Below are 26,691 nucleotides of genomic sequence, written 5' to 3'. Positions count from 1 at the left end.
CAGCACTTTGGGAGGCTGAGGCTGGAGAATTGCTTGAGCTCACAAGTTCAAGACCAGCCTGGGCAACATAGCGAGACCCTGTCTCTATTATCAATAATTCTAAAATTATATTTTTTAAAAAAATCAAAAAAGATAATTATGTATTCCTTATGAATTTAAAAACTAATGTCAGTATTTAAAAGTGAAAACCGTAAATAAGGCAGCAGGAGCAGAGCTGCTCTGGTTTGAGTCAGGTGGGCATTTGGACCTGTCTGTGTGGCCCTTAAGACCCCATGAGGGACCCTGGACCCAGTGGCCATCTGTGGTCCTCTGGCACCCTTGGTCCTGTGGTCCGAGGCCGCCCACCCCAGGGTGGGTAATATGGTGTGAATGGCAGGCCACCACATGGCTAGGTCTGGTGAGAGCAGGTGCTACTGAGTTCTGGCCACAGAAAACCAACTGTCTGCTCCGGACCTGGGACTGGGGGGTCCCTCTGTGCTACTGGCCAAGGGAGAAAAAGCCGAGTCCTGAATCTCTTCTTTGTCTTCCTGTTGGCCAAGTTCATTGCCTCTTGGCGGGCTGGAGAGCTGTTTAAGAGAGAAAAAAGGCCATCTGAGGCGTGAAGATAAAAAGAAGTCTTTTAGCCATCCCAGGAGAGGATGGCTTTAGCTCCCGCGTTGTTATGTAAAGCCGGCCCTAATCCAGCGTCTTAACCGCCTTAACTGGCCAGCTGGGAGCGGGAGGGATGGGAGATTAAGGCTGGGCTTGGTGCGAGGGCCAGGGCTGCAGAGCTCCTTTTGAACTGGGGAAAGAACAAAGTAAACATCAAAAGTCCCAAGCTCTGAGAGCTGGCTGGGCGTGGCAGGGCTGGTGAGGTGAGGCTTTCGTGGGGAGGAGGGGAGAGGGCCCCCTCCTCAGCTGACCCAGCTAGGGTCTGAGGACCAGGGAGGGGTGACCCCATGCTCACCTTCAGCACACACCCGGCCTCCCTGCCCCACAGCTGGGCAGCACTCCAGGTAGTCGCAGCCTGTGGCTTGGGCCCCACGGGGAGAATGGGTGCCAGGTCGCGTTCTCCTGCATGGCCTCCAGGAGTCACTGTGTCTGAGGGTGCTGCAGCCACTGCTTTGTCCCCCTCTCCCATCTCCCTCTCTCCAGGAACCCCCTGCCTCTCACCTGGTGAACCCTGCCCCCGCCCAGCTTCTTGGCTATCTCTGTGTCTCACCTCTGGGCCTTTGCTCATTCTCCCTCTGGGTCCTCAAGTGCCTGGTTCCTATCTCTCCACTTCCCGGCATCTTTCTCTAGGAAGCCCCCTCTGCAGGGCGCGGTCCAGCCTGCAGGGTCCCTGCTTCCTAAAGGAGATGCTACAACCACTGAAGTCAGGCAGCCCCTCCTCCTCAGGACCAGGCCCGGGCCTCCCAGCTTCCAGGGCAGGCCTTGCTTTGCTCCTGCCGCCCCCTCCCCACTGGCCTGACGTGCAGACGTGGCAGCCCTTGGGGTGGTCTCTGCTTCCTCAACCCAAGGGTGGATGTGCCTGGAGTTGCTCGTTCTGCCCAGCAGGGAGCAGTGCTAGGACCGAGACCTGGTGGGGGCTTAGCAACACTCTGGGAACTCAGGTCCTGTTCAGCTCTGTAATGGTCCCTAACTTTGCCTTCCTCATCTCTCGTCCCTTCATTCTGACTTTTTATGAATTTGCAGCTCAGACCCCATTCTAGCCTGGCTTACCCACACTCACTATGTGACCTTGGGCGGGTCACTTCCCTGTGGCTCAGTTTCCTCACTGGGTTCCTTGTAGCACTTCTTTGCCAGGGTTATCGTGAAGACAGTGAGGTGATGGATATAGGTCCCAAGGGTGGCCCTGGTACAGACCAAGTGCCCAACACACTTGAGCTGCCATGATTCTTGTTTCCTGGGTTCAGTTTTCTTGAAGAGGCACCAGCCCATGTTTATAATCATTTACCTAGCCCAGATCAAAGACGGCCTCTTCGCAAAGCTTCTTTAATCCTATTAGAATCTCCAAAGGCCTCCCCGTGCTCCCGGTGCCTGGAGTAGGGTCTGGCATGCTGTATGTGCTCAATAAATAAACACTCACTGAAGAAGGAAAGTCAACACCGTGTAGTCACTGAAAGCAGGCGACTCCTCCCTCTGCCTCACTGAAAGCAGGTGACCCCTTCCTCCAGCCTCTCAGGCAGGTCCTATGTACCTGTGTTGGGGCCTAGGCTAGTCCGTCCAGGCTCCCAGGGGTCAGATGTTGGGCAAAGGGACTTGGGAGGCTTATAGTCTCTTTCATTGGTAGTTGGAGAACTAAAGCCCAGAGAGGGGAAGCGACCTGTCCAAGGTCACACAGCAGACTGAGAACAGAATCTGGCCCCTCACTCCTCGCCATTCGGTATGTGCTGGGCATTTGCTGCAGCTAGGGGCTCTGCTGGGCCCTGGGTTCACAGTGAGCAAGGTAGGCAGGCCCATTGGTCACAACATTCACAGGAGGGAGGCAGGGATGAATATGTAAATCTGCGAAGGAGCATGGAAGTTTCTGGTAGTGGTTCTCTGCTAAGAGGTAAAACCCAGGGAGAGGTAGAGTGAGGAGGCTTTTCTGAGAAGGTGATGTTTCACCTGAGATGCAGATGTCAGGAAGGAGCCAGCCATGGAAGAATGTAGGGGGAGAGCAGCTAGGAGGAGTGAGCAGAACCCCAGGGTAGAGGGAACTTGGTGTTTGGGGAAGAACAGAAAGGAGGCCGTTGTAGCATCAGGAATGAGAGTGGGGCGGTCGTCAAGTGTGGGACCACGCACTTGGGTTGGAGAGGGTTGGGTGGGTGACTGCTGGATTCTGACCTGTTTTAAGAAGCGAATTCTGGCTTCTGGGAGGGACTGCCCATGGGCAGGGAGGAAGGGGGCAATGAAACCAGGAGGTGATTGTAGGGTTGCAGGCGAGAGGAGATGGTGCTGGCCTAGTTTGGGAGCTTGGGGCTGGGGAGAAGTCCATGAGGCTAGGGGTTGGAGCTGGTGAGAAGGGAGTTGAGGGAACGATAGAGATCAGGGATGCATCTTAGACTTTTGGCTTCAGGAACTAAGGATTTGGCAGTGTCACTTCTGAGGTGGAGGTTTTGGCAGGTGACCATCAAGTCTCCTGTTTTTGGACCTGTTGGGTTCAAGATGCCCATTTAACATCCAAGGAGAGGTACCGAGGAGGCCGTGGGATACCTGCTGATTGGAGCTTGGGGTTCAGGGAGCAGTTGGGCAAGAAACAGAGAGAGAGCGAGTTAAGACTTCTCAGGAAGTAGCCACGGACATTGCCCGGGACTCCCGGGCAAGGCTCCCTAATACACAGGGCTGGCGGTGGCTTCCTAGGAAGGCTGGGAGGAAGGGGAGTTCACAGGAGGGCAGCAGGGACCCCCAGATGGAGGGGCAGGTGCCTATGCCCTGCCGGCTCCTCTCCCTCAGTTCAGAGCCCGTCCTGTCGGGGGATGTCAGCGGCCCTGACTCTCCACTCCCCTGCAGTCCCCCCAGAAGCTGAGTTGCAGCGGTGACAGAGAACAAGCGGACTTTGTTACCTTGGCAGTTTCTCTCAAGTCTGCTCCTCATAAAAGCTCAGCTGGAACAGTGGAAATTCTGACTTGTGTCAGATACCGGAGAGGCTTTAATAGTTTCAAGTAGCTCGGGGTTAGATTGTAAAAGCTGAATTTCATCACATGTTTTAACTTGGGTGGGGACGGAGAGGGGAGAGTGGAAGGGACATGATATTTTTAGCCCACAGAAGGCTTTTTCTCCCCTTTCCCCCTCTCTCTCTCCCGGGGCTTCCCCCTCCCTCCCTGAACAGATGTTTCGTCTCAATCCTGTTCAGATCTCAAAGCTGAGTGGCCACCAGCCTTATGCTCTGATGAGGAAAAAAAGGCCAGAATGTTATTTGTTGAGAAGAATTTCCTCCCCCACCCCCTTTTCCCCCTTTTTTGTTTCCCCTCAGTTACAACTGGTCCATAAGCAAAATCTTGTGGCAGTAAAATGCAGCTGGGAGGCAGGATGGTGGAGAAGAAGGCCCTGGTGGCACTTCTGGTCTCAGGAAGGGGCAGACCCCCACTGGTGAGAAAGCTGGACATTGCCCTAGAGGGCACTGCCCTGGGTGAGTGAATCACTGCTGTGGTGCTGGTACTGGTGGTTTTTCCTAAAAAGCAGGATCTCAGAAAGATGGATGTGTTAAGTCAGGATTTTTTCGGTTCTTTTGGACACTCACTTAAACTTTTGGCTCATGAAATTGAAAAATCCTAGGGTAGATCTTGCCTAAAAAGGCCTGTTTGGATTCTGGAGCTAAAACCGTGTCGTGGACACATGCACGCACACACACACACTCACACACGCACGTATATTCACACACTCACACACGTGTCTCTCTCGCTGCCCCTCTGTGTCCCTCTCCATCATTTCTCCCTCTGTCCCCTGGTAGCTTCTCCCCCACAGGTGGCGAGGATGGCAGTCCCCAGCTCTGGGCACTCCCATCCTATGAGCACAGCCCTCTCAGGTGGAAGAAAGTTCCCAGGTCACAGTGGTCCTTGCACATGTCAGACTCACTTTACTGACCACTTTACTGGTCACTTGACCAGGGTAAATCTAGGTTTTGTGGGACCTGAAGCTTTCGGGGGCTAAACCAAAATAAATATCTCACCACCTCAGTCTCTCCTTAGCTCATGTCCAGAAATACCTGTATTTCCCCCAGTATCACCTCACACAGGCACAGGATGTCAGAATGGTTAGATGACAATCTTAATAGATTGAGGATAAAATGCCTAATTTGGAAAATGTTACAAATACAAACACATATGACCACATAGACACCTTCAAAGACCCATTCTGACTTGGAAAGGGCCCATATAGGTGAGAGGGCCCAGAAGTCTAGCTTCATTAGCTTCTCCATAAACTCTCCTTTCATACTGACCTAGGACCAGCCACATGGCCTTCAGGATGAAACAAGCTGGGTCAGGTGGGGGTACTGAGTGCAGTGCGACCCTGGAGTGGGATCAGTCTCCATAAACTACATAGACTGAGAGTGGGGGATGAGTGGCTCTGCGGAGGAAAGCCAGACGCTATTATCAGAAGAAGGAGGATTGTTGGACAGGCAGGAACAGGTGTCAGCTATTGTGGTCTGACAGAGTGGAGAGGCCAGTGGTTGAGGAGTTGGGAAACTGGGGTTTAGTTCTCTTTGTTCCACAACTTCTGGGTTCAAATCCTGGTTCTGCTACTTACTGTTGTTTCCTTTTGATGAAGCTGATGATGCTGATGATGATGCAGCACCTATAGTGTGATAGACACTGCCCTATAGACATATATATCTCAGGGTATATATATTGGGCTGACGGAAGATTCAGATGATTAAATGAGTGATATAATAATGGTGTAATAAGGCTCACTGAGCAGGGAAGCCTAACCTAGCCCTGAGGGTGTGAGAGCATGCTGCTCAGAAGAAGGGAGGCTTAAACTGAAGACTTGAAGGATGAGCGGGAATTCCAGAGCTGGAAAGAGTGTTCTTGGCAGGGATGAGAGCATGGCAGGCTCAGAAAAGGGAACGCAGTTCCACAGAGAGACAGGGCTGAGAGGCAGCAGCAGCCGGGTTGTGGAAGCCTTTGGACCCCTCCTTAGGGGAAAGGGGGCCAGCGGAGGGGTTTAAGCAGGGAAACGGCGTAATCGGTTTTGGTTTTTAGGCTTAGTTTCCTCTTTTGCACAATGCCAACAGTAGCACACTCAGTGTTAAGAGGACTTAATGGAATAATGTGTGGTACTACTAACTTCACCAGCCTCTCCGTGCGGCCCAACAAAGTGTGTGGCTGTGTTTACAAACAGAGGTGGGATCACTAGGACCCTCATTCCCTGCGGAGAGCCTGATACAGATACTGCAAGAAACCATTTGGCCTGGAATGCACATATGATATCTTTCTCTTTTTACTGGCAGCAGATTTACCCGCCTAATTATATTTGGCAGAGGCTAATATTAAAATTCATCTGCATTCCCTCGAACAGCTGCTGTCAGAAGGTTGCGGACTCAAACATCTTGGCAAGCAACCCTGAGACTGAAATATTTGCAGCAGATAATCTGTACGTGGACAATTGAGAAAGGACTGTGGATATGTCAGGGCGAGCATCCAGACTCTAGCAAGGAAGTTCTGGCTTGTGTTAAATCTTACATTGTATTCACCGAGAAGAACTTGCCAGGTAACTAGGCTAAGAGAGGGGTCTGCCATGCATTTGAAGTGTTAGTAATTTCTGGTCTTTAGTGGGGCCGATTTAGTCATAACTGTGTTTCAAATTTGTCTCTTCTTTCCAAGTTTCATATGCACCAGGCCTTTCTGTATTGTGTTAAGATAAGCTGGCATTTACTGGTATCATCCCGGGTTTGGATTTTTACCTAAATTTCAACTCCCCACCTCCCCATGGCACTTCCCCGTCTCCATCAAGGCAGAAGGTATGGCATATTTGTTATGTAGCCAAGCTTCCTTATGCCTACCTGTAGAATGTGCTGTAGTTCAGCAGGCCTGGCAGAATCTTTGCCCTGTGCACGGATGGGAAACGCTAGGCATTGGGCAACCCGGGAGCAGAGGCCTAGAGGGCCCCAGATCTCAAGAAACTTGCTTTCTGGCTGTGCAGATGTGGAGGCTCCTGTGAGGCAATCAGAAGGTCCCAGATAGGAGTGTACAGAATAGTGCTAGACTGAACGGCGGGAGACAGCACCCCACTAGCTCCGGATGCATTCGTGCAAATCAGAAAAAAGCTGCCCCTCCTCAAGACACCTTTGTGCCATCTGTCCAAAGATGTCATAAGCAATACACATATCTAGGGTATCGGTCATGTGAGTGGCACCACCTGGGGATGTACAGTGCACAGCCTGCTTCTTGGAGCCGGTCTCCTAGTGACCCCAAATGACCCCGGACCAAGGGGAAGAGCCCCGAGGAGCTCACCCTGCCAGACTGTTGAGGAGGGTGGGTCTGTTTTATTTCACAGGCCTTCTTCTCATGCTGTTTGGGTGGCGCCAGCTGTCAGCAGCTTGGGCTGGGTGGGCCGTGCCATCCTGCTCCCTGGGTCACTGCCATTTGCCAGGGTAAACAGTCCCGAGTGACTGTGGCTCTCACAGCATGCGATCCCCAAGGAGCCTCCCACTGGGCCCATGGGGAGGCGGGGGTGGTGTCTAGACCCACAATCAAAGTTGTCACCATTCAGGTATTTCCTCACTCTCTTCTTTCGCTCTCTCTTCCTCTCCACCCCTCCCTTTTTTTTAAACTGGGGGAGGGGAGAGGGAAGAGACTGTCTTTGATCTCAGCGGAGGAAAAAAGTCTGTTCTGTTCAGGCTTTTGGCTAACACAACAAACAGTGTTTAAAATTTAACTTTGCTTAATTAATTAGTAATTCTGTTTAATGCTGTCTGATCTCCCTCCAAAAGGTATTTTGAAGCTTGAGAAGGGAACATCAAAGGGAGTCGGGTGAAGATGGTCAAGTAATGCATTTAATCTGGCAGTTGCTGAGGGTGGAGAGCTGCCAGGCTGGGAGCTAATGGGGAGAGAACCGTCATTTGGTAAACACAGCAAGCCGACTCCTCGTGGCTATGGTGTGAGGAGGGACAGGGAGCAGCTTCCAAAGAGAAGGAGCTCTTCAAACCAGTACCACTCCCCCAGATTCATATGAGCTGACAATAGGCTTTAAGAAAGCAGAGTTGACATTTTCTTTCTTCCATGGCCACTGTATGGTTGGGCAGGTTGTGTACTGCACAAGGGTTTCCAACCAAGCAGGCAAGTTACAGGTGAAATTGTCTGTGCCCTGCTCCTCAAGCACATATCCTGTGCTTAGAAGTGGAGGGTAGCACACATCTAAAGCAGCAATCGATCCACAGACTTTTTCCTGAAGGGCCAGATAGTATGTATTTCAGACTTTGTGGGCTCTGTTGCAACAGTTCAACTCTGCTGTCATAGAGTGAAAGAAGCCATGGACAATGCAAATAAGCATGGCCGTGTCCCAATAAAACTTTATTTACAGAAACAGGAGGTGGGCCAGGTTTGGCTCAGCAAATGCACTTTGCCACTTCCTGCTCTAAGGCACCCAAAAGTGCTTCTTAGGCAAGTGAAAGGCCTTTTTCCCCACCTGGTCCTCTGCTTTCCCTTTTTCTTCCAAATGAACAGTGTCTCCTGCAGTTCCTCAGACTTTCAGTTGAAGAGTGATCAGCATGATCAGTACTCCCTGATATTAGGCCCCCAAAAGATAATTTCCCAAGGGGAAAAATGGCTGCGCTAAACCAGAATCAGAGGCAGAGAATGGACTCAGACTCTGGTGCCAAAGCTGATCTCAACAGAAATACATCATTGCAATCCCCCTTGGCATGACCTGGGCGGCCTGCAGCGAGCACCAGTCCCCCTCTCCTGCTTCCCATGAGCCTGCGCTCACTGATGGGTGGAGGGTGGTTTCTTCTGCATGGGGCTGACTGGGGGCCTTGGTGGCTTGACTTAGTTTAGTTTCAGAGGGCTCATATGTGGATGAGGCCTGGCCCCTGCCCCGGCATTGGGGTCTGCATGGCCAGTTCTCTGCCACCTCTTCTGGCTACTGGGCAGGGGACAATAGGAGGGTGAATGACTTTCTTTGGTGGAGATAGAGTGCTGACTATCCTTGTTCCTGACCCCCACAGTCCCAGGGCAGGATGGATCACAGGCCCCATGCTGGGAGGGGCCCCTGGCGGGTTCAGCTGACCTGTGGATGTCTGGGTGGCTTTCTGAGCTGGGATGGGATGAGGGAGCCACTGGTGAAGAGAGGACAATCTGGACCACTGTAGTCTTTGGGGAAGACATATGAGGGGTTGAGGGGGATGTTTTCCAGCCCCTTCAGGTGAGGAGAAAGGAAGGAAGAGGGGAGGTCCTGAGGGAAGACAGGCTGTCCGTGCATGGTGGGGGAAGAGTGCTCCAGAGGAGGCGAGAGCAGGGACAGAGGTTCCTTTTCTTTGGATTTTATCAAGTGGAACATGAAAGGCAACATTGAACCTGAAGGTGGTTTTCTGATAACTTCCCTTTGAACTTGAAGTTTGGTTTCAACAAGCCTGGCCAGCTTGCATCTCCAGCCAGGACCTCTGCAGAGAGAGGCAGCAGCTTTGAAGATGGATCTGGGCTTTGTTTTTCTTTCTTCTTTTTCTTTCTCTTCTTTCTCCCTGCCTGGGAGGGGTGAGTAGAGGATGCTGCAGGCCGTGATATTACTCTGGTTTCTCCAGTGGGGCAGTTTGGGGTCAAGCGGGATCATTGGGATCTGGGCTGTTAGCTGGGACCACAGCCCGTCTATATCCTTGGCAAAGCCAGCATTTATCGAGCACCTACTGAGTGCCGGCCACTGTGCTCTGTAAGCCCTTTCCTCATTGCCCTTTCCCAATAGCCCTGTGAAGGTGAGGCCGTCGTGTTCCCATTTTACAGACGAGGGGACTGAGGTCCAGAGGAGTCAAGGGCCTTGTCCAAAGCTGCCTACACAGGCTGTGTATATTTGATATAATGCTTTTGTGTCCATTTGCATTCCTGAAGCCTCCGTTTTGAGAAAACTTAGCTGCTAACTGTCCTGTTCCCAGGAGTCAGTGGGGTGGGGTCATCGGTCCCCTGACTGTTACTACTCATGGCCAGACCTAGTGCGCTGGAGGTCTTAGCCCGTTGTGATCAGGGCTTGTTGCATCCACACAAGAATCCTCTGGGGAAGGGGTTGGTAGCTTCCTCATTTTACAACTGGGGAATTGAGACGTCTAAAGAAGGTATGTGACCCACCCAGGGTCACACAGTGCCAGAGAACAGAACCCAGGTGGAGATGACCACTGCCCTGGCTGGCCAGCCTCCATTAGACAGAGAGAGGCAGGCTGAGAGAAGCACCGAGTCTCCTGAATTGAGCCATGAAAGGCATGGAGGGGCAGCCTAGTGGACTGACTGTGAGCATGATTCAGGCTGCCTGGGTTCAAATCCCAGCTCTGTCGTTTACTAGCAAGGCACTTATCCTCTCCAAGCTTCAGTTTTCCCATGTGGAAAATGGAGCTAATCATAATAACTGCCTCACAGGGCTTCGTGAGGATGGAGTTAGTAAACAGCAAGTGCTTAGTCATTGCTGCCTCATCTTTACGTACAGTGGCGCCAAGGGGAAGTGCCTTCGTTAACTGCAGAGGAGAGAGCTCCCAGCCCGCAGGACCGAGCAGAGCAGGAGAGCAGGGGCCCAGGCCCACTGGGGGCATCCCCACTGTGCCTGGCCCAGGCACTGCGCTTAGGTCCTTGCTTGCATAGCTGGGGTGTGTGAGTGTGGTAGGAGTGTGGGATCAGAGAGACACAAAGCCCCCATCTAGTTGCCTGGCCCAGCGGCCTCATTTCTCCAGGCTGCTGACTTCCCAAGAAAGTCCTGCTTTGCCTTCCTCTCTGACTGGGGAGTCTCAGCTCCTCACATAACCCCCGGCCACATCTGGGTCAGGGTAGAAGGACCAGGCTCCCTTCCCGGAGTAGGAGCCAGGCCGTTTCTTCACCTTTAAAACAGGACAAGACATTTACTACCCCAGGGCAACAGAGGGAATCAGATGAGAGGAGCTGAGAGTGTGGCCTGGAAAAGATGTCTCCGGCAAACCCCAGCCCCACTATCAGACAGAGACAAAATGGCAGAAGGGACTAAAGGAGGCTTATGGGACATTCCAAGAATTGATGGCACTTTGTAGTCTGGGTCCTAAGTCAAGGAGGATGGTGCTACCCTGAGCTGGCTTCCTCAGGAAAATAGTGTCAGTAGGTCGTGGGATTTCACACTCACCCTCACACAGCTCCTGGCAGGCCACACACAGGGCCGTGACCTTTGGCAGAGAAGGGGGAACCTGGGGTGAGCAGAGGCCAAATGCAAGGTTCAGGATGAGTGTGCTCCCTGAAGATGCCTTTTGTGTATGTGCGAGTGTGTGTGCATGTGTGAGTGTGCATATGTGTACGAGCAGGTGTGATGCATGAGTGTACATATATGTGCGTGTGTGCATGTGCATACGTGTGTATGTGTGTGCATGTGTGCTTGTGCATACATATATGTGGACGAGTGCCAACCCAGTTGAACTCTGTTTCTGGCACTCCTTCTGGCCATCCACCAAGGTGCCGTAGGCTGTGCCCAGGTGGTAGCACCTTTGAGGAGGCCAAAATGTCAGCACGCAAGGCAGTGAGACTGCAGAAAATGGCCATGGTTCCTAAGCTCCCTCGCCAGGCCCCAGAAGCACCCCTCCACTCTCATCCATCTACCCTCTGGCCTGACGCTGCTCTGGGTGGCTGTGTGCCTCCACAGGGCAGACGTCACAGGCTGGTAGGGGCCTGAGGGGGCCCGCGACAGTGCAAATGGGTGTACCATGCTTGGCGGGGGGTCTCCCCAGGCAGTACCAGGTGCCAGAGTAGTGTGATGTTGACCCCAGCAAATGGGCAGGGCAGGAGTGGGCCCAGCCCACTGGCGAGAATGTCCAGGCCAGGCCTGGAAGACGAAGGTGCAGTGAGTGCAGTGCCCTGCGTCTGGACCCTGGTCCTCATGCTCCCTCGCCTCCCTCCCTGACAGTGGCCCTGCCTCCTGAGAAGACCGACGGGCTGGGCAGCGGAGATGAGAAGAAGATGGAGAGAGTGAGCGAACCCTGCCCAGGCTCCAAGAAGCAGCTGAAGTTTGAAGTAAGTTTCCTTTTGGTGCTGGGTCCTAGGGAGATGAGATGGGTTTTCTCAACTTTGTGCTTTGGGAGGAGGGAAGCTGAGGCCCTTCCAGACAGGAAGGCCCTTCCTCTGCATGAATAGCACCCTCTGTGGGAGGTTCTTCCTGCCACATCTGGGGCTGTCCTGGCTCAGGGCAGACCCCAGGGACTCACCACTGCCCACCCGCTCAGCCTGGTCCCAGCCCCTCCATGCGAGGTGTGCCCAGCAGCCTGGGAGAAGGCATGAGAGTAGACGAGGGAGGCAGGACTCTGGCCCTGCTGCTGCTGTCACCTCTCTGGACCTCAGTTTGCTTGGTGAAACCTTCCCTTCCAACTCTTGAGGCTGTTCTGGGGGTGCCTGCGGGGGCTCTCAGGTGGAATGGACGAGCAGGAGGCACAGGCAGGTCCCTGACGCTCTCTGGGCCTCAGTTTCCCCATGTGGGCAACACCAGGGATGTGCCTCTCTGTGGCTCTGCGCGGTGCCTGGAGGAGGGAGCAGAGGCTGTGGGCGGAGGTTGGTGAGGCTCTGAGCGTAGGGGTAGGAGTTGGGAGAGGGATGCACAGGAGAGCCTTTGGGAAGAGAAGGGTCTTTGGGGTGAGAAGGGGACACTTGAGTGCCCCAGACCCAGTGGCTGCATGGTCTGTTCCCCACTGCCTGATAGTGTAGCATGCCCCTCTGCGCCCAGCACAGTGCCCAGTGCTGAGAGCCAGGCCCAGGCCTGCTGCATGGAGCTTCCCCACTGCTCCGCCCTCCTTGCTCCCTCCTTCCTTCCCTATGTTTGCCTTCCTGAGACCACCAGGACATAGCTCTAGAGTCAGCAGGCCTGGGTTCAAATCCTGGCTATACACTTAGTGGCTGTGTGACTTTGGGGCAAGTTCCCTAAAGTCTCAGTGGCCTCACGTGCCTCGCCTGTAAGGTGGGGACAGTGGTGATGTCTGTTGCATTGGGCTGTTGTCAGCATCATGAGTTCATGCGCCTAAAGGTCTAAAGTGCTTAAGAGGGTGTCCCTCTTTCTAACCAGTGCTGATTGGCACTGGCTAATTGCCAGGGGACCCAGCTTAGACTTGGTGTGGTTCCTGCCGTCAAGGAGTGCACAATGTGACCAGGGGACAGTTGAGTGCCCCAGACCCAGTGGCTGCACAGTCAGTGATGAGATGAGATCTGGGAGCCCGGGGTGGGGGTCAGGCCGAGGGGTGTGGGGTAACAGACACTTGGCATTTCCAGGCTCTGTGCGGTGCCCGGAGGAGGGAACAGCAGCTGGCGGTGGAGACTGGGGAGGTGGGTGAGGCTCTGAGCATAGGGGTAGGAGTTGGGAGAGGGGTGCACAGCGGAACCTTTGGGGTGAGAAGGGTCTTTCAGGCAGAGGGAGCTGCAAGAGCAAGGGCCTGGAGGTTGAAGTGCCAGCGTGCTGTGTGGGGAGAATGAGCCGCGTCATGTGGCCTGTGCTGGATGGTGGGACATGGGGGAGACGCCCTGTGTGCAGGGTCCCAGGTGACCGATCTTACCCCCTTTCCAGTGTCGTCTCCCTGCCATGCCCCACCATCCTGCACAGGCCACACCACACAGCTTGCTCTCCCCACACAGCACACCAGCACTCCAGCCTCCAAGAGGCTTGAAGGCTCGCCTGAGGAGGACAGGTAGTGTCTAGTAGGAATTAGGGCTGCCAGCTTCTTCCTGGAGCCCAGCCCCACCCTAAGCCCACCTGGGTCCTTGTAGGGTCTTTTGGGGAGCTTGGCAAAGCCCAGGGCTAAACTCAGTGGCAGAAGGAAGACCGGGCCCAGGCATCCTGCCTCCCTGGAAGCCCAAGTGTGCTTGCTTCTGGAGGGGCAGGCTCGGGACTGAGCTGTGGTCCACAGGCAGGACTCACCTGACAAGCCCAGATGGGGTGTGGGAGAGGCCTAGGAGACACACATGTGACAGGTGGGGCAAGTGGCCAGAGTTACTGAACTCATGTTTCTGAAGCTCAGACCCAAGCTGTCTTGGAAACAGGTAAATGGTGTGTGTGTGTGTGTGTGTGTGTGTGTACATAGGTATGTGTGTGTAGGGTGTGCACGTATGGGGTGTACCTGTGTAGGTGTGCGTGTGTATAGGTACATGTTTAGGGGTAAGCATGTGTGTGTGTGTGTGTGTGTGTAGGGGTGTGTATGTAGGCACGTGTGTCATGCCACATGAAACAGTGCCTCGGGCAGCAATGAGGGCCCTTGGCAGATGTCAAACGGGCGTGGCTGAAGCAAGGTTGGCTTTGAACTCAGCGTAGGCGCCTGAGAATTGCTGGAGGGAAATGGCTTAGAGCTGCAGTAGCCAGGGCCAGGACGCTGTGCTGGGACTCACTCCCCTAGTGTTCACAGATAGCTGCCTTCCCCTCTCTGGGGAGCTGAGCCTTCCTCTTGCCAGGCCAGCCGGATGCCACCTTCTTGATGGCGGAAGGAGAGGTGGAGTTTGGCATGCCATGGAACAAAATGGTCTTGTTTCCATAGAATCTTATGGATCTGAAAGGCTGTTTGTGGAGCCCTTTCCTGCTGAACACCATGCTTCCTAGAACTGTTCGTCTGACACTCAGCCAGCCTCTGCACACAGCCCTCCGGTGACCAGCTCACCGCTTCGCGGCTCATATTCCCTAGGGTCAGACACTTCAGGTTGCTGAAAATGATAATAATGAAATGATTGTTTCATTGATTATTGATTGAAATAATTATTTCAGTGAAATAATATGTTAATTATTACAGCAAAAGTAACAGCTACTACCATTGATTGAGCTTTTCCATGTGCCAGACAGTGCTCCAAGCACAGGTGTAAACGACACCAGCATTTGCCCTCCACTTCCTGTTTCCAGTTCCCCTAAGCAGACCTGGCCACATGGCACTGGGAGCAGGCAGTGTGTAGGGGAGGCGATCCTGGAGCACAGGTGCGAGGAAGGAGGGAAGCCAGCGAAGTCTGAGTGCATCTGTGGGCTCTGCCTGCTGGAGAGCCTCCTAGGAGCCACGTAGCATGCGCTCAGATTTGTCCCAGGGAGGGCTGAGGAGGCCTGGCATTTCCACTGCCTCCTGTCCCTCCCTTGCTCCATCGCCTCTGCGCATTCCTTCCCGGGCTCTTCAGGGCTGCCCTGAGACAGAAGAGCGTACATGAGGCGGGAGGTTGGGAACTGTCCCCACCACAGGTGCAGGGAAACAGCTGGGCTGAGGGCATGTGGGTGGGGCATTTAATCTTCCCAGCAACTTCGTGGGAGAGAGGCTACCATTTTCCATAATGTATACAAAGAGAAACTGAGGCACAGCAGAGGGCAGTGACATGCCCAGGGTCACACAGCTGTGGAGGGCCCTGCAGGGGTTGGGGCCTGGGGCTGACTGACACCCGAGCTCCTCATGCTCATGCTGTCCTACCCCGGCATGCTGCTGGGGCTCCCAAGTTGATGCTCCCTTGCCTTCTAGTTGCTTGTTGCCCTTGGTCCAAGTTCAGCTTTTCTGAGACCACAGCGCCTCTTCTCAGACCCCCTGTGTTTCCTTTGTCTTTCAAGACCCACAGACCACCAGGCACCCCTACAGGCGTCCCTCCCTAGGCCAAACCTCCCCTGCCTGGGCTCTGGCTACCCTCCTGGGCCAGTTCTGTCTTGGCCAAGGTGCTCCCTGTCCACTCAAGGTCTGGGGAGGGCAGAGGACAGGTGGCCACCCCTTGGCCTGGCCTCTAGGCCCAGGCTTCCACCACCCAGTCAGTGTTGCCACAGATAGGGGACCAGCCCCACCCATCTCTCTGCATCCAGGAGCTCCAGTGCGATGTGTCTGTGGAGGAGGACAGCCGGCAGGAGTGGACCTTCACCCTGTACGACTTTGACAACAACGGCAAGGTCACCCGAGAGGTGAGTGCACCTGCCTGGCCTCTTGCTGTGCATCATGCCCGCAGGCACAGGGCCTGGGCACAGCACCCTGTCACTGCCACTTCTCACCCCTGCATTGGTCCTGCCCCTCAGGGAAAGCTGTAATAGCTGGGGAGTTGCTGGGAGCTCCTGCGAGATCTGGAGGAGCATCCCAGAGCTGCTGGCAAGTGGGAAGAGGACAGGGAGGGAGGGCAGCTCCCCTGCTCTCAGCCCAGGCACTGCCTCTCAGTGTCCTCTCTTCCCACTTGCCAGCAGCTCTGGGATGCTCCTCCAGATCTCGCAGGAGCTCTGTGGATAGTGCAGGAGAAGTTCACCTTTATGCTGCCAGATGTGAGTTCTGGGTTAACAAGGTCACCTCCTTCTCAGGCTGTGGTTTAGGAGCTGTTCCAACAGGTTGGAGGAGGAAGTTGTGACTTTTAAGCACCCAGGACTCTTTGACATGTAAGTGACAGAATACATGCTCCAACTGCTGTATTAAAAAAAAAAAAAAAAAAAAAGGAATACAATATATTGGGTCATGTAACTGAAATTTGGTCCAGGGTCTGACTTCATGGATGGCTTGACCCAGAGGCTCGGTGGCTTCAGGACAAGGTTTTCATCACTGCTCTGTTTCCTCAGTCTATTTCCTCTGTTCCTCAGCTTTATTTCCCTTCTTGTGAGGCAGACTCTCCCCTTGGCAGTAGCAAGATGATTGATGACAGCTTCAACCTGCATTGTCCTTCACTGCCTTGGTAATGAGAGGAAGGGAGAGAGTTTCCAAGGAAGGTGGCCCAGCCTGGCCCTGGAGAAAGTGTTCACTGGGTCATGTCTTCCTCCCACCGAGGAGCCAGGGAGTGGTTTTGAGTGGAGGGAGGACTGGTCTGGTGTTTCCCTGGTCTATTTTTAGCCCTGACGCCACTCCTCAAATTTGGCTGTAAATACGATTCCCTTCCACGCCTTCTGAGTGCCAGGGCGGATGGGCTCCCACCTCACCGCATCTGCAGCCCAGAGCTGGGGTGTGGGCCAGCTTTCCAATCAGAAAGAAGACCTGCTCCTCCTTCAGGCGTTCGTTCATGCAGGAAATAGCACACCGATTCCTGCGTGTCTGGCCCTGTGTAGTCAGTGAGGTTGATTTTCAAGCTAGAATTGCCAGAGCACATAGGCTCTGAGACCCTCGGTCTGCTGGGATCACCTCCACCCTGATTAGACACCAGGGCCCCAGGTCCTCTAAGGTATCAGAGGTCTGGGGGATGAAGTGAGTGTCCCTCAGCCACCTCATCTGTATAATGAAGCCTCCTTCATGGGCTGCCCAAGATAGAGAGAGTGAGCAAACAGGTCCTTATGAAGAAGCCAGAGGGAAGGACAGGAGGAACAAGGAGAGCCCTCTGTGGGCCTCGTTGGAAGAGGTGGGGTCACTGAGCAAGCCAGCTAGGGAGTGCCTGGAGCCTGGGTCTCAAACTTGTGGCCCCCACAATTTCAGTCTGGCCCCCAGATGTTCTGGTCTGGTCCCCCAAAGGGTTTTGGTAAAAATCAGTGATTCTGAAGATTTAACTGAAGATCCTGGATTTCTGGCTTTTCTGTGTGACCCCCTCCCACCTGCACTGTCAGAGGACAAGCCGCCACGCCTCCCAGGATAGGGTCAGATAGGGTCAGTGCCTCTGTTGGCCCCCACTACTCTGGGCCGCCCACCTACATGCCTGCCTGTTTGGGGCTGCGCTGGGGTTGCCTCAGCTGCTTCAGCCTGCAGGACTTAACAGGCAGGAGGTGAAGGATTGCTGGGCAGGTAACTGGCCACGGATGCGTCTGCTTCATAGAGAAAAAATGTCTTCTCCAGATGTTTCCAATGCCAATTAAAGCAGGACGTTGCCCCCGACCCCAACACCAGACAAGTGACCGCAGCAGATACCCAGACAGAAAAGGCCTAGTGAGCGGAATCTGTGCCCTCCAGCCCCAGTCAGAAGGGTTTTGAGACACCCAGGGAACATTGTGTGGACACCCCATTCTGGTTGAGGGTTACCTGAGGCTCAGAGAGATGAGATTTGGTCAAGTTCTCACAGATTAGTTTATCTTTTAGGGACGGTCTCAGCCAGCTCAAGCTGCCATAACAAAATACTACAGACTGGGTGGCTTAGCAGAAATTTATTCCTCACAGTTCTGGAGGCTGAAAGTCCAAGACTGAGGTGCCACCTACTTCAGTTCCTGGTGAGGACTCACTTCCTGGCTTGCAGACGGCCATCTTCTCACTGTGTCCTCACGTGGTGGAGAGACCTCTTCTGGTGTCTCTTCCTTTTTTCCTAAAAAGAGATGGGATCTTGCACTGTCGCTCAGGCTGGAGTGCAATGGTGTGCTCACGGCTCACTACAGCCTCAAACTCCTAGGCTCAAGTGATCCTCCCACCTCAGCCTCCCAAGTAGCTGGGACTACAGGTGTGCACCACCACACATGGCTATTTTTTTTTTTTTTAATTTTTGGTAGAGAATGTTATGTTGCCCAGGCTGGTCTTGAACTTCTGGGCTGAAGTGATCCTCCCACTTTGGCCTCCCAAAGTGCTGGGATTCCAGGTGTGAGCCATATCCCAGCTCTCCTCTTCTTCTAAGGGCCCTGATCTCCTATCATGGTCCTGCCTTCATGACCTCATTTAACCTTAGTTATCTCCTTACTCCAAATACAATCACATTGGGGGTTAGGGCTTCAACCTGTGGATTTGCAAGTGAGTGGGGAGCCACAATTCAGTCCATAGCAGGGACACATCTCCCTTTCCAGTTTTCATTTCAAACCCGAAGCGGATGCTCTTGATGCTCCCACCCCATTTTCCCTGGGCCCACCTTGAAGTTCACCTGCTACCATGGTGGACAGTGCCCACTGTAAGAACTTTCTCAGGTACAGGGAGCTGGCTTGGCCCTTGCAGGGAAACCCAAAAGCACAAGGGAGGGTGGGGCACAGTGGCTCATGGCTCATACCTGTAATCCCAGCACTTAGGGAGACTGAGGTCGGAGGATCGCTTGAGACTGGGAGTTCAAGGCTGCAGTGAGCCATGATCACACCCCTGCACTCCAGCCTGGGTGACAGAGTGAGACCCCATCTCAAACAAACAAACAAAAATCCAAAGTACAGGGAATGTAGCATCCTTGGGGAGCTCTCAGGCAGTGAGAAATGCGAGTCCATTTCTAAACCCTCCCTCAATCTCGATGAGGCTGTTCCAAGGTGGCCTCCACACTCTCCCTCCAGGGCCCCAGTGTGACTGAGCCCCAGTTGCCCCTGGCTGTAACCTGTTCTTTTCCTTTTCTCTTATGGGATCTTCCTCTTCTCTCTCCCTGCTCCCTCACTTCTGCTTCCTAGGATCTCTTCCCAAATGAACCTCAGACATCCAGGTTTCTGCCTTAGGCTCTGCTTTGGGGCAGCCAGAGGGGTTCAGGCCTGCAGCATCCACTGGGCCCTCTGGTTTCTATTTTCAAGGCCCTGTGACTGAAACCCCACATGGATCTCTGCTTCCCTCCCATTCAGGACATCACCAGCTTGCTGCACACCATCTATGAGGTGGTGGACTCCTCTGTCAACCACTCCCCGACATCCAGCAAGATGCTGCGGGTAAAGCTCACTGTGGCCCCCGAGGGCAGCCAGAGCAAGAGGAGCATCCTTGTCAATCAGGCCGGTGAGGGCTGCAGGGCTGAGCCTGGGAAACAGCGTCCTTCTATCTCTTGGGAAGGACCAGAGCCTTCCTGGGAGGGCTGGAAGGGAACCTGTGGGCTTTCTGGGGCAGCTGCTTTGTGGACAGGTAGGGTTCAAATGGGTCCTTGAAGGGGTAGGAGGAAGGGTGGGAAGGGGAGGGAAGGGATTCTGGGTGAGAGGCCTCACATAGGCAGAGCCATGCTGCTGGTATAAAGGCTGGTGTTGTGGGCAGCACGGCGTCTGCAAGCCTTGAGGCCAGCTAGAAGGAGGTGAGGCTGGAGGGGGAGTCTGGGGGAGGAGGTGAGGCTAGATGGGGACGTGTCCAGGGCAGGTAGCCTTGAGACCCCTTTACTTAGCCCCAGCTCGGGGAACCCTCCCACAGTGACCTTGCAAAGCAGCTGCACGCCAGGCAGCCCTGGGGAGGGTGGGAGCAGGTGGCTTACCTAGTGTCTCCTGTGCTTCTCGGGCCGGACTCAGACCTGCAGAGCACAAGGCCCCGAGCAGAGACCAAGCCCACTGAGGAGCTGCGGAGCTGGGAGAAGAAGCAGCGAGCCCCGCTCAGGTATGTGGGCATGGTGCACATAAGCATATGTTGAACACCAGCTGTGTACCTGCATCTGAAGGATTCAGAGCAGGAAGTTTTGCTCTGGTCTGTGTTCTCTTCAGGGAGCCAACGCTTTTGATGCACAGACTCATAAATCAAATGAAAATCTTAACAAATAACTACATGTAGTCCACATCCTTTTATGGAACACATCTTGGGCAGACAGGACTGGAGTCCAGCATTTTTGGGGCTTTGGAAAGGTGCTCTCAGCAGTGCATCAGGCTCTGACGCATTGCTGTTTCTACTGGGAGATGATTGGATGTTCACACTAAGTGAGATAGAGACCGTAAACACCTTCCCATCCCTTTAGGGTGGGCCTGGCTGCCACGTGGGTTATGAAAAATCTTGGTTTTCAGGCTTTTTGGATTTCAGAATGGTGGATAAGGAATTATGAGGCTGTAGTTAATTTTCACCTGTTATTTCTTCAGCTGCAAGGGAGGAAGGGAGGAAAGGAAAGAGAGATTGTTTAAAGAAAGGGATTGAGTAAACAACAGTAACACGGCAGGCGTAAGGCTGTGTTAACCTCTAGTGTAAATGGTAAGGGAATGACCGGAGCTGGATTAGTACTCGCTTAGGGGAAAGAAAAAACAGTTCAAGCAGGGTCACAGCTAGGTGTGGGGACAGGGCTGAGAATCAGAAGGACCCAGGCTGGCTAGAGATCCTGGAGGAAGGTGGTACTGTGTTGTGTGGGAAGGAAGCCAGGATGGGAGCAGATCAAAGAGGTCTTTGGAGGAGAGGACCAGGGAGCCCCGAGCCCTGCAGGGGAAAAAGAAAGCCTCTGGCAACATTTCTCCCCACCCCTCCATACACACTGTGTTAGTCACAAGTGTGTGTGCACACACACACTCATACACTGGTGAGGCCCATCCTGGGCCGTAGGGCTGGTCATGGGGTCTGCCAGGCACAACTCCAACAGTTTAATGGGCTTCTGCTGCCCGTACCCCCTGGGGAACCAGACCAGGGGTTAGGCTACCTACCTGCAGTGGGCACATTTATACGGCTTGAAGCCTGGCACTGGGGCATTCTTAGAAGTTGGCCAATAATCTCTCACTTTTGCTTTGAACCTGTTCAGAGCAAACTCCCGTCCACTCCTCCCAGAAGCTGTGGGGAGGTCTGGCCATGGGCTGTGGTCTGTGGTCTGTCTCTCCATCCGCAGGGAAGCAAATGGAGGCCAGCTTGTAGAGAGGGCTGTTCCTCCCCACCCTCTCCAAAGGCCAAGAAGAAAATGAATGAATGGTCCAGAGTTCGTTCTGGGGGCTTCCCAGTAGCCTGTGCACTTGCCCCCACCTGGTGGTCGGTGTCACCCCACTCACTTTCCTCCCCTGCTGTAGGTTCCAGGGTGACAGCCGCCTGGAGCAGTCTGGCTGCTACCACCATTGCGTAGATGAGAACATCGAGAGGAGAAACCACTACTTAGATCTCGCCGGGATAGAAAACTACACGTCCCAGTTTGGGCCTGGTAAGGGACTCGAGCACCCTGCGATGGGCGATGAGGGCAGGGCGTGGCTGGACGGGCCATGCGGGCCATGCGGGTGGTGTTCACTGCTACCCCAGGCTTCAGGAAGACAGCTATTATGGGACAGGTCAAAGACTCTTGGAGAAAGTGACATTAAAAACGGTTTCAAAATTAAAGTAATACATGCACGAAATTGAACAAAATCAAATAGTATCTAAGGACTTAGCACCCAATGACAAACAACAGTTCCGTGCCCCAACCCAGCCCATTCAAGCCCTGTTCCCTGGGCAACCACTTTGACCCCTCCTGGCTGTTTCTTCCAGCGAGAACCTCGGTTTCCCTAGGTACAGTGCTGCTGTGTCTTTATCAGCCTTGACCTATGTTGACCTCTTGCTCAATTTCACTCCCACAACTCCCTTCTCCCCTTTCTCTTCATATGTTTAATTCCTCTAGGAGTTACTTCTGTATGTTTTTAGCAATATACTTAGAGTTCTTTCTTGCCCCAGTGACCTTAGACAGTTTTTCGGGTCTCTGCTGCCATCTCTCTTTCTCGGCTCCCTCTCGGAGAGTATTTTTTAAGACCTACCGAAGAACCAGTTCTTCCCACTTAGCACATGGGAAAGTTCCATTTCAGAGAGTTTTCCTGCAAGGCAGTGAGGGGCAGTCGGGCATTGGGAGGTAGCTCTGGTCTTGGAGAACTGGGGGTGGGGGTGATGTCTGGGGTACAGCACAAGCCCCAGCACACAGTAGGTGCTCATTAAATGTCTGTTGAATTGGTTCCTAGGCTCCCCTTCCGTGGCCCAGAAGTCAGAACTGCCCCCCCGCACCTCCAATCCCACTCGGTCTCGCTCCCATGAGCCGGAAGCCATCCACGTCCCACACCGAAAGCCCCAAGGCGTGGACCCGGGCTCCTTCCACTTCCTTGACACCCCAATCGCCAAGGTCTCAGAGCTCCAGCAACGGCTCCGGGGCACCCAGGACGGGAGCAAGCACTTTGTGAGGTCCCCCAAGGCCCAGGGCAAGAGCGTGGGTGTGGGCCACGTGGCCAGAGGGGCAAGAAACAAGCCCCCTCTGGGACCCGCCTTCCCTGCAGTGTCCCCCTCCGCCCACCTGGCCGCCAGCCCGGCCCTCCTCCCCTCCCTAGCCCCCCTCGGGCACAAGAAGCACAAGCACCGAGCCAAGGAGAGCCAGCAGGGCTGCCGGGGCCTACAGGCACCGCTGGCCTCGGGTGGCCCCATCCTGGGGCGGGAGCACCTGCGGGAGCTGCCCGCCGTGGTGGTATATGAGAGCCAGGCCGGGCAGCCGGTCCAGAGACATGAGCACCACCACCACCACGAACATCACCACCATTACCACCACTTCTACCAGACATAGAGCCCCTCCCCAGGGCCCCACCCTGCCATATGAAGGACCCCACCCCCGACACCCCAAGGCATTATTATTCTATTAATTATTGTTATTATGACGATTATTGTTATTAATAATTATTGTTACTCCACTAATATTTAGCTAGCCTTCATGTAGAAGATCTATGGAAACACAGAACTAAACTTTTATTTATATGTTGTGGGGACTGCATAACTAGCCCAGGAAATGACTCTGGTTTGGAGTGGCCTGTAATGGGCAGAGGCTCCCTGGAGGCTCAGGAGCTGCAGCATCTGTGTGGATCAGCCCACACCCTTCCCAGAGCCGGGGAGCCCTCAGCCCCAACTCAGCCCCACCCCAGCCTCTTCCAGGAGAGCACCCTTACCTGGCCCAGCTTCCAGAGACCCTCGAAATCTCCGAGAAGATAAACAGCTGCTACCTCTTAGTATTATTCTGATTTTATTTTGCCCTTAACTGATTGTAATGTGCTACAAGGGATTTCAGTGGACTGCAGAGTGCGAACGTCTTGCTGTTGTGTTTTTATGTCCCAACCTAGAAACCTTAGCTGTCTTTTCTGGAGTTGTCTTTCATGCTTTTCCAGTGGGATCAAGCCCTTTTCCCCAAAGCAGTCCCATCTCTTCTGCCATGCACAACATGAAAATCCACTTCTCTTCCTTCTCCTCCTTCTCTCTCCTTTACAGCGATACATACACATATTTAAGGACTATCCCTGAGACCATCCTTCTCATTCTGGAAACTGCTAGGGAGGGAACCAACCACTTAAACAAGTGTCGTTTTCCAAGATCCGGGCAATTGTGTGCTGTTGGTTGTGGGGGAGGATGTGGCAGATATATACATACCTACACAATTCTCTAACAGCGCTTTCTGTATCTATAGATAGACGCCATCTGTCCATTTCTATGTATCTTTCTATAAATATACACTCTCAGGTATCTTTTCTGGTGTGTAGAAATCAGTGGTTTGCTTCTCTGGATGCTTCTGGAACCCAGATGTGACCCTGCTTGTCTCCTTTTGGGGCTGGATGGCTCAGATGCTTTCATCAGAGGTCCCTTCTCATGTTTGGGGGTCTGATGGATTTTGGAGAAAACTGCTGGGGTACAGAAGCTTGGAGGGAAAAGGGGACCATGACCAGAGTTGGGACCCTGGGGCAACATCCTCTGCAGAGAAGGATTTTGTCTGGCCAGAGCCTGGAGAAACCTGAAAAAGAACCAATCAGCTAGCCAGGGTCTCAGAGAAAAGCAGATTACACACTCAAATTGGGTAAGTTGAGCAGAGTTTAATAAAGGCAATATTTACGAAGTGTGGGCTAAGCCTCCCACGAGAATGCAGAACCCTGGGGCTAGCAGTGTGGAGCGCTACTCCCACCCCTGGGCCTGAGTGAGGAAGGAGTTATCTTTAGCAGACAGAGGACTGCTGGAGGAGTGAGAGGGGCACCTGAAGGAGCTGTGACCTTTGCTCAAAGGATGCAGCCAGTCATGGGGACCCTCCAGGGAAATTAATATCCTGACCCTGCTTTCCTGCCCCTGCCTCAATCCATTGACTGAGGCCGCTGGAAGCCACCGGGCCGAGGGAGCTTGTTGATGTGGGTCACACGGGCATGTTCCCAGGTCAGAGAGGAGAGCCTACAGTGAATCTAGAGGGACACAAGAGGGAGAAGCAACTCCAGCTACCTTCCTTTCTGCCGTTTTAGCTCCCAACTGGCATCCTCTTTTCCAGAGCCTCGAGTTTGGGTTTAATGTAGTTAGTAAGGAGTTACTTCCAAAGATAGTGGGCTTAGTTGTTACCATATTATTAATTTTATTAATGACTGATGTGCCTGGGATTGGATTAATACATTAATCCTTAGGACAGCCCCATGAGGCAGCTTGATGGCAGCTCAGGAGCATGTCTAAGGCTCAGAAGTTCGTAACTCCCTTGAGGCCACACACAGGGCAGAGCTGGGATTCTGGTCTCCCACTCGATCCCTTCGCCACTGGTGCAGAGCTTAATCATGGCCATGGGCTGCCCTTGTTTTGGGTTGTGGGTTGTGGGTTTCTGTCAGTGAGAAGTCAACTCAATCCAAAGTGAATGAAACCAAGTTGGAAGGCAGGGAGGGAACTGGCTTTGAGATGACAGAGTCCAGGATGTGAACTCAGCTGAGACTGGTTCTTGTCCCTCCCTCTTGTCCCTCGGATTGATACTGGTACTCAACTACATGCTTTGTCAGGGAGCCCTGACTGTTGGCCTTCTGGGTCCCCTAACCATAAGGAAAAGGACCTTCCATTAGTGTAAAGCCCAAGGCAGGATTCTGATTGGCTGGGCTTAGATCTGGTGTCCATAGCTGGACCAATCATGACATCCCAGCTGGGGTCACATGGCCAACCTGCCCGCAAGGGGGTGGGGGTCTATACCGGAAGACAGGAGGGGAGGGGTGCAGACCGGACAGGAAGTAATGGCGCCCCAGGTTCCGAATTGCTGCAACCCTGGAGGCCAGCCGGGAGTTGAAACTACTGGTTTTAGAGCAGTTCCTCTGCCTCCCTAAGCTCCACACCTATCAGGATTCTGTTACTTCTTGGTAACTGGGACTTTCCCAGCTTTAAAAACATTATTTAAAAAAATAGTAACGTGCACATGTAAAAGATTCAAATAGTACATACACAAGGTACACAGTAAAAAGTAAACTTCCCTCCATCCCAGGCCCGCCAGCATCCCTGATGCCAACTTTCTGGGTGTGGCCTAGGGCCCCTCAGTGTAGTGTAGGGGTTGTGAGCACAGACTTTGGTGCCAGCTTGCTGGGTTCGAATCCTGACCACTGGGTACCGAGGACTGGGTGTGTTTAAGGCCTCTTTGTAGCTCTGTGCTTCAACTGATATACTGTGCCTCAGTTTTTCCTTTATAAAGGCGGGGATCGTGAGAGTACCTGGCCCATGTGAGCACTATGAAAGTGTTAGCTGTTCTTTACCAGAATAAATGCATTTCTATATCTCCCCATATGCATTTTGTTAATTTTTAAAGTATTTCAAACACAAAGTTTGAAACAGAAAATTGTGAAACAGTAACTGTGAACTCACCACCCAGAATTTACAAATGCTGACATTTTGCAATATTTATTTCGGATCTATTTTTAAGGGGGTGGGGGGCGGGGAACCCTGCAGTTACTGCTTAATCCTCTTCTCACCCCACCCTTTTATTTTTACACAAGGAGCATAGTGTTCATACTTATGCTATTTTTTTTCAGTAACTGAATATATTTGGAGATCTCCCTCCCTAGATCATAGAGCTCTGCCCTCTACTCTCTAACAGCTGCTCGGCCTTCTGTGCTAGAGGTGCTGTCACCAGCTTGCCCCATCCCCTCCTGGTGGTCATAAGGGTCATCTCTCATCCCAGGCTCTGGCGAACACTGTGCTGAGAGTCCTTGCACACAGCTCTCCCAGTGCCCACGGGCAGGAGACAGGTGACAGAAAGTGTCCACATGGAACTGCAGAGTTCGAGAGCAAGTGTGATTTCCATTTTGATGTGATTGTAAATGACCTCTAAAAGAGGTGATACTGGCCGGGCACAGTGGCTCACGCCTGTAATCCCAACAGTTTGGGAGGCCGAACTGGGTGGATCACCTGAGGTCAGGAGTTCAAGGCCAGCCTGGGCAACATGGTGACACCCCATCTCTACTAAAAGTACAAAAAATTAGCCGGGCTTGGTGGTGCATGCCTGTAATCTCAGCTACTCGGGAGGCTGAGGCACGAGAATTGCTTGAACCTGGGAGGCAGAGATTGCAGTGAGCTAAGATTGTACCACTGCACTCCAGCCTGGGTGACAGAGTGAGACTCCATCTCAAATAAATAAATAGGTTATACTGAATAATGAGGAATCAGAGGAAGAAGAAAGAGAGAGGGAGGAAGGTTGGAAGGAAGGAAAGAGGGAAAACTAGAAGGGGAAACCGTGGCTGCTGGTGAGGTTTTGACCACATTTTCCTGCAGGCTGGTATGGGTGAGAGGTTTGGTCTTGTTTGCAAATCTTCTGAAGGCCATTCCAGAGGATCAGTTGCCACTGCCCCATCCCCTGAGCTCTGAGCATGGGGGTTCCCCTGGGGAGACTCCTGGCG

General features: G+C 53.3%; 1 protein-coding gene across 2 annotated transcripts in view; it reads left to right on the top strand.

Annotated features, from left to right (window-relative positions):
• The window catches only part of NKD1 (NKD inhibitor of WNT signaling pathway 1), an 86,074-nt gene extending 60,492 nt beyond the window's left edge, over nucleotides 1-25,582 (top strand). The window contains exons 5-11 of one of the 2 annotated variants that reach the window (XM_031658260.1): nucleotides 5,983-6,174; nucleotides 11,521-11,627; nucleotides 15,403-15,498; nucleotides 19,000-19,147; nucleotides 19,642-19,726; nucleotides 21,100-21,227; nucleotides 22,009-25,582. In XM_031658260.1, coding sequence (XP_031514120.1) covers nucleotides 5,983-6,174; nucleotides 11,521-11,627; nucleotides 15,403-15,498; nucleotides 19,000-19,147; nucleotides 19,642-19,726; nucleotides 21,100-21,227; nucleotides 22,009-22,598 — 1,346 coding nt within the window. In that variant the 3' untranslated portion in view covers nucleotides 22,599-25,582. The remainder of the gene's footprint in view (nucleotides 1-5,982; nucleotides 6,175-11,520; nucleotides 11,628-15,402; nucleotides 15,499-18,999; nucleotides 19,148-19,641; nucleotides 19,727-21,099; nucleotides 21,228-22,008) is intronic. The other variant, XM_003916863.4, reaches the window with a different exon arrangement.
• Nucleotides 25,583-26,691: the final 1,109 nt, after the last annotated feature.

This window comes from Papio anubis, chromosome 18 (assembly GCF_008728515.1).
Source record: "Papio anubis isolate 15944 chromosome 18, Panubis1.0, whole genome shotgun sequence".
Classification (NCBI taxonomy): Eukaryota; Metazoa; Chordata; class Mammalia; order Primates; family Cercopithecidae; genus Papio; species Papio anubis.
The sequence above is the reverse complement of the archived record's forward strand: the minus strand, read 5'-3'. Positions and strand labels throughout refer to the sequence as shown.